Source organism: Limanda limanda, chromosome 2, assembly GCF_963576545.1.
Source record: "Limanda limanda chromosome 2, fLimLim1.1, whole genome shotgun sequence".
In the NCBI taxonomy this organism is placed as follows: Eukaryota; Metazoa; Chordata; class Actinopteri; order Pleuronectiformes; family Pleuronectidae; genus Limanda; species Limanda limanda.
This window is the reverse complement of record NC_083637.1, coordinates 3,548,547-3,555,419: the sequence shown is the minus strand read 5'-3', so window position 1 is coordinate 3,555,419 and position 6,873 is coordinate 3,548,547. Positions and strand designations below refer to the sequence as shown.

At 41.1% G+C, this 6,873-nt stretch overlaps 1 protein-coding gene across 1 annotated transcript; it reads right to left on the bottom strand.

Annotated features, from left to right (window-relative positions):
• Positions 1-693: 693 nt before the first annotated feature.
• On the bottom strand, positions 694-6,342 carry LOC133015421 (B-cell receptor CD22-like). Its single transcript, XM_061082615.1, has 7 exons — positions 6,300-6,342; positions 3,250-3,355; positions 2,316-2,398; positions 1,793-2,053; positions 1,487-1,571; positions 1,303-1,360; positions 694-702 (listed from the first exon to the last, which is right to left on the bottom strand). Exons 1-7 carry the CDS (start codon positions 6,340-6,342, stop codon positions 694-696), a joined length of 645 nt encoding a protein of 214 aa, XP_060938598.1.
• Positions 6,343-6,873: the final 531 nt, after the last annotated feature.

Below are 6,873 nucleotides of genomic sequence, written 5' to 3'. Positions count from 1 at the left end.
AAGCGTCCTTCAACCTAAACCAACATCAGGACTAAAGCTCACAGAAATAAAGCTGCGAAAAGTGGACGACTGGTCCCTTCAGAAAAGAAAAAGAAAAGAAACAACACAACAATACTCTTGCTCTAAAGGTCATGCTGTACAAACTGCTGCAACCGGGGATGGAGAGAGAGATACTTCCTGTTTCCTCTCACATGCTTTCATCAACCAATCACAGTGCACCTGAGGAGAAAAGAAAACAGGAAACCATGTGTAGACAGGAAATGTACGTGGTTTTCCTCTTTATTCAAAATCGTGTTTTTTTATTTTGAGAGCTGGACTTGCACGTTCAGATTTCGTGGTGTTTTTACTCAAAACCCTGCGCTTGCACTCACACAGCTCCTGCTGCTGCTTAGATTTGCTCTGCTTGTGCTCAAACTCTGCGCTTGCACTCAGATATTTTGTTGCTTGGACAGATTTCCTGTATTTAATAACTACACACTATGGTTTCTGTAAAACTAGCTTGTACGGATGTACTCTGAAGTCGTCCATCTTGGTTGTGTTTGTCCCAGTGGCTCTGACCTGATGCTTCACACCAGGTCTTCCTGCTCCTCTGTGTCTTCTGTCTGTGCTGCAGCATCGATGTCATCATACTCAGGACAGTTGTCTAACTGATGGAGGAGAGATGAGAAAATATTTAGCCTCACTGGACTTTATTCATGAAACCTGCAAATAATCACAGTTCATACAAAACAGTTTGAACGTAGTTGCGCCCCCTGTCCATTCGTTTGTTTGTTCATCAGCAGGATTACACAAAAACTGATAAACTGATTTCCACAAAACTTGGTGGAAGGACGGGACATGGACCAAGAAAGAAGTGTCAACGTGAAGTCACCCATTGGTTTGTGAGCTGCCATTTTGAAGCCTCCATTTTTGACATGCTGTCCAGCACCATCTTGGCTTTTTGAAACCAGAAGTAACCATATTTGGAGGAGAGGGGGTGGAGCCTGAACCAGGGCCCAAGGACTCTTCCCGCCCACCTAAACCTGTGACCTGCACCCAGTACTAGCTGTCAATCACACGGTATCCATGCCCCAATGCCTGCAGTGCTTTATGGTGTATATACCTCTAAATGGATCATTCACTTCACTTTCTAGACCCAGAGTCTACGTCCATTTTAATATACGGTCAATGGAAAGAACCTTTTACATTTTGGGGCAGATTCAGACAAAGTAGCTGATCCAAGAAATGTTTTATCTCTTTCTCTAACATAGTGAGATGAAAACAGTGATATGGAGTCATTCTTTTGGCCTCACTGTCTCTCACCTCTATCATCTCCACAGCTTCATTCACTTCTGATTTCAAGCTCAGAGTTTTCTTCATCCTGGATCAAAAACAACAACAAACACAACATTTGACAAAATGAACTTCTTAACACTGAAACAAGTGTTCGAAGACATTTGAAGAAGACAGTGAAAGAGCAGAGGGTGAACTGATGGATTTGTTTTACCTCGTCCACAGAGTCCAGACCAGCACTGGAACCAGCACGACCACCAGAGTCAGCCTGATGATATTCATGATTATCACTGACTTCCCTGGACAACAGACAGGAGACATGAGCAGTGTGGTTAGACTGATGACTCAGTTTGCCAGGTGATGCTGTTGGTCAGTCAGTATTGTTCATGTGCAATGTGATGGGCTTGATATACAGCTGTGACACATCTGGAGATCCTGAGTATTGATGGTTTAAGGTTCTTGTGCAATGAAAAGTAGGGGGGAGGGGTGTAGGCTGTAAATGTCAGAGTGCTATAATCACCTGCTCCAACAGTCAGATGTAAGGTGGTGTTACTACGTCCGTGTGTGTTCTGGGCCTCACACTGATACTTTCCACCATGTTCAGCTGTGATATCAGTGATGGTGAAGATTTGTCCTGATGCTGTTGGTGAGTCCTCGTCCTCCTTGTACCAGGTGTAGTGAGCTGCTGGGTTAGCATCACTGCTGCAGGTCAGAGTCACTGAGCTGCCCTCCATGATCTCACCAGAGGGACTCACTGACACAGAAGGAGGCTTTGGAGCGTCTGGTGTAAAACATGCAAGATCATGAAATAATCTCAGAAATATTCATTAACCAGTGTGAAGAACTTTTCAATCTGTGGTTTTGATAAGTGCTTCTTAAATATAGATGATCATTATTAACCCGGGCGCCAGCACAGACAGAAGCAGGTACTGAGGGTTTTCTTTTCAGCCTGTGTGTGTGAATGTACAAAATAAGTCAATACATGAACCAAGATTTGCGAGAGAGTGCTGGGCTTCATGGACATGTCGATGTTTCCTACTTACAGTGGACGTCTAAGTGTAGAGACGTGGAGGTGAATCCGTACTGATTCTCAGACTTGCAGGAGTAGACCCCGCTGTCCCCAGAGCTGATGGAGGACAGACGATAAATGCCCTCTGGTCCTTGAAGCAGAGTTTGTTTCTCCTTGTACCAGGTGTAGTTAGCTGCTGGGTTAGCATCACTGCTGCAGGTCAGAGTCACCGAGCTGCCCTCCATGATCTCACCAGAGGGACTCACTGACACAGAGGGAGGCTTTGGAGCGTCTGAAGGATAGTCTATAATAACACACAGGATGAGAATACAATCAAAACAATGTATTATTTGTTGAAAGTTTTAATTTAAATTATTTCCACATTATTGTAGCTTCATGAGGAGTCGTAAACTCACCCAATGTAGATGAAGTGAATCGCTCCTGTCCTTCTATAGCACAGTGATAGCTGTATTCAGCATTTAAGTGTCGGAGGTGAAAGTATTTTTTCCGTCCAACAGGTTTATTGTTATTGTACCAAACGTAGGAAAGATGATCAAGGAGCTGACACCTGCTGTGACAGGTCAGCTCTGTCCAGGTAGAAGATGGATTGGCTGTTGATCTCCTCACATGTACCTGGAGCTGAGGGTCTGTGAACAAACATGTGGTTTTATTTCAACATAAACACTAACATTTCAAACTGAATCTTGAAAATGTTACCTGTGACAGACAGAGTGACTCCAGCTGAACCAGTAAAACTCCCAGTAGGTTGGTTGGTTGTGAACCTGAACTTGTACACAGCTGAGTCGCTCTCTGTCAGGTTAGAGATTCTCAGAGTGCACATGTTGTTTCCACAGAGATTCTCCACACGACCTGAATACTCCGGATCAGTCCTTAGATCAACGTGAGTCCCATTACTCTCTTGAATAAACCAGAACGTTTCCTGAACTGTAGTTTTCTCCCAATCCCACCTGGATGGGTATGTGTAGGTACAGTTAATTTCAACTGTTGATCCTCTGACGGCACATATCTCAGTAGAAGTGTAACTCACACCCCCGGCTATCTGACTCAATACCGCTGTAACACAGAGCACATCAGAGAATCAGAAGATGAACTTATACATTTATAAACTAACTCCATGTATTTTCTCTGTTGAATCACCAGTCGTAGACCTATGTTGTAGTTGAAAACTTAATTTTTATGACCTATATCTTCATACATACACAACCTGTCTAAATACTTTATGACCGAACTGTGTATAACCTGAAAACTGATAGACCCTTTAGACCCTCAAAGAACAACAGTCTGCACAGTAGTCATCCGGAGATGGAGCCACAGTATCAAGGTACCGCCCATACATGAGCTCGACCAATCCTGAGTCAGCCTCAGCTATCAATCATGAAGTTTAATCTAATTTTCATATCATCAAATAACGAATTAAAACTAAACTTATGAGAAACATGAACAATAGAGTATGATAAGAACCTAGGGTGACACCAGATTCTTTGAGAAAAAATTACTTGACTTTTTAGTTTGGTCCATGTCCTTCCCACTAACATGGAGGAGACAGGATGTATGTACCATACTGCAGCCAGCCACCAGGGGGCGATCAAGATGCTTTCTCTTCAATTCTGGGGAGCAGTCATGTCTTCAATCTTTATTTACACAAGCAGAATACTAGTACGAGTACTACACTAGTTTGTCAGTACTGACAGTAGTATCCCAAGAGTTCAATGTGCCCATCCAGAAAAAGTATTTAATGACACATGAAGTTATGGTACAATGCATTATCTCAAATACTCCAGCAGATGGTGCTGTAAGGGAAATAATGTAGATTAAACTCACACATTGACGGAGAGCGGAAATCCTCGAGTCCTTTAACAGCACAGGAAACTCTGGCTGTAGTATAGAAATAATCTGAATAAGATGCTCCTTCCTTCATCTTCTGTTGATTCTTGTACCAGACGTAGTTCAGATGATCAGGACGAGGACAACTGCTCTGACACCTGAACTCCGCCTCCAGGCCATAATAGACATACTGCACCGATGCTCTCACCTGCACATGCAAATCTGTGTGTGAGAACAAGGAATTCATTTTAGTCCAAACTGAGGACACACACATGCATATAAAAGTGCACAGACACACTCAAGTGAACCAAACAAGATGTAGGAAATAAATGAATGAATGTTCAGATGTAAATGTTACCTGTGACAGACAGAGTGACTCCAGCTGAACCAGTTGAACTCCCAGTAGGTTGGTTTGTTGTGAACATGAACTTGTACACAGCTGAGTCGCTCTCTCTCAGGTTAGAGATTCTCAGAGTGCACTTGTTGTTTCCACAGAGATTCTCCACACGACCTGAATACTCCGGATCAGTCCTTAGATCAACGTGAATCCCATTACTCTCTTTAATGAACCAGAAAGTTTCCTGAACTGTAGTAACATGGTTATTAATAAATGTGGATGGGTATGTGTAGGTACATGTAATGTCCACTGTTGATCCTCTGACGGCACAGATCTCAGTAGAAGTGTAACTCACATCCCAGCCATTCTCACACTTTACCACTGTAACACAGAGAATCAGATTCATAACGACACCAGAGAACACTTAGTTTAATTTTTACTTTCTGTAGAAAAGAAACACATTTCCATGAGCAGCATTCCATAGCATTTCAACTAATGACTCCACACACTGATGACAATTCCTGCATCGAGAGGAGAGGAAGTCAGTCATGATGAGAATAATAATAATAATAACAATAACATGTTTCAGACTAGGTAATATTTTGAGCTCTAGACGATAGAAACTTTTAAACAAAGAAATAACTTAATACTGATGATAATTCATTCATATATTTTCTTTCTGCATCACTTTACAGGTGTTGATCTGAAAATGAATGAATGGTTCATTTATATTTTTACTTTCTTTCTCAAACTAATTTCAGGTGAATCAGAAGTCTGAATTTAAATTGAGTGACAACATGAATGTAGATGTACAGTACCTGTCACAGTGAGAAGAAGAACAACAAATCCACTCGCTGCTGCAGTTACACTCATAGTAGCTGCTGCTCTCGTCTGTGACTTCAAACAATAGAAACGTCCACAGATAAATAATGTGCACAAGATGAAACTCAGTCACATCACAGACACGTCTACCTACAATACAGAAGTGTAAGAGAAACTCAAACTTTTAAACCCACTTCCTTCCTCTTTCCACTTACCTGCAGACTGTGCCCGATGGTGGTAAATTAAACTCTGGTTTGTGCAAACTGTGGTTTGTATGAGTGTGAGAAACAACTTCAGTGGCCGTTCATATCAAACCTGTATCATCCACATCACAACATCTCACTGACACAAGAAGGACACATTTAAGGAGACCTGAGAGAAACTGGGATGTTTTTAATCTCATCTGTTCTGTGTCTCATTAAGATGCAATAAAGATTGACATGAAAAAGAAAAATTAAAGAAAGATTTAATATAGAACTTGAAAATAAACTGCCATTAATACTGTTGGAGCCATTTTATTTTAGAACAAGTTTGACTATAGCTGACCAGCTGAGACTAAAACCAGCCAGTGACATCACATACAGCAGAATGAGGTCAATGGAACCAGGTGTTGACGAGAGACAAAGACGCTGCAGAGAAACAGATTTTCAACCGCACGCTCCTTAGTTTGTTGATTTTCATTAATTACCGTTTGTTATTTTGTTACTTTAAACTTGGACATAATTGAATTACAATACGTTAAGCTTCCAGTTGACTTGAACTAGATGTCAGGCCTCCTCATATACACACAGTCACACCACACACAAGTGTAGACCACACTAGAAAAGCAGCAAAAATACTTTCTTAAGGCTGCAATATTGTATATTGTATAAGTGCTATAGAGAAAGAGATTGTACACTTTGTATAACACTGTAGTGGCTCATTGGTTGACCTGCTGTGACCTGTTCTAGCCAGTAGGGGGAGGTACCCAGTCGTCCTCTCTGGTGAATCTACTCTGTAGAGAGTTTTTTTTACCTGTCTGCATCCTGTCGGCCACTTGGTATGGAGGACCATACATGACTTAAGTATAAATAAATAAATACATAAATAAATAAATAAATACATAAATAAATACATACATAAATACATAAATATATACATAAATAAAAAAGGAAATAAATTAATAAATACAGAAATAAATAAATAAATACGTTAATAACAACAGAAATGTCTAAATAAATGTCTTATATATATTTGCACATTTATTTATTCCCTGATTTATATTTTTCACGTTTTCAATCACCTTATGCTAATGAGAAAGGCGGGCCTAACCGCAGTCTCATGCAGGATTGGTTACAGGAGTGTAATTATCCAGCCTTTCAATGCTGACTGGTGTCCAGTAGCTGTTTGCAGTGTTGAGCCAGTTCACACTTAAAATGAACTAGTTCAATTTCAGAGGGTTAGTTCAGGTTATTTTTTATTGGGATGATGAAGGTGTCAGTAATCCTGACTGGGAGCGTCACGTCTCGTGTTCTCCTGAGGACAAGGAGAGCGCAGAGAGGAGGAGGAAACAGAAACTCCAGCTCGGTACAAACCACCTTCAGCTTCT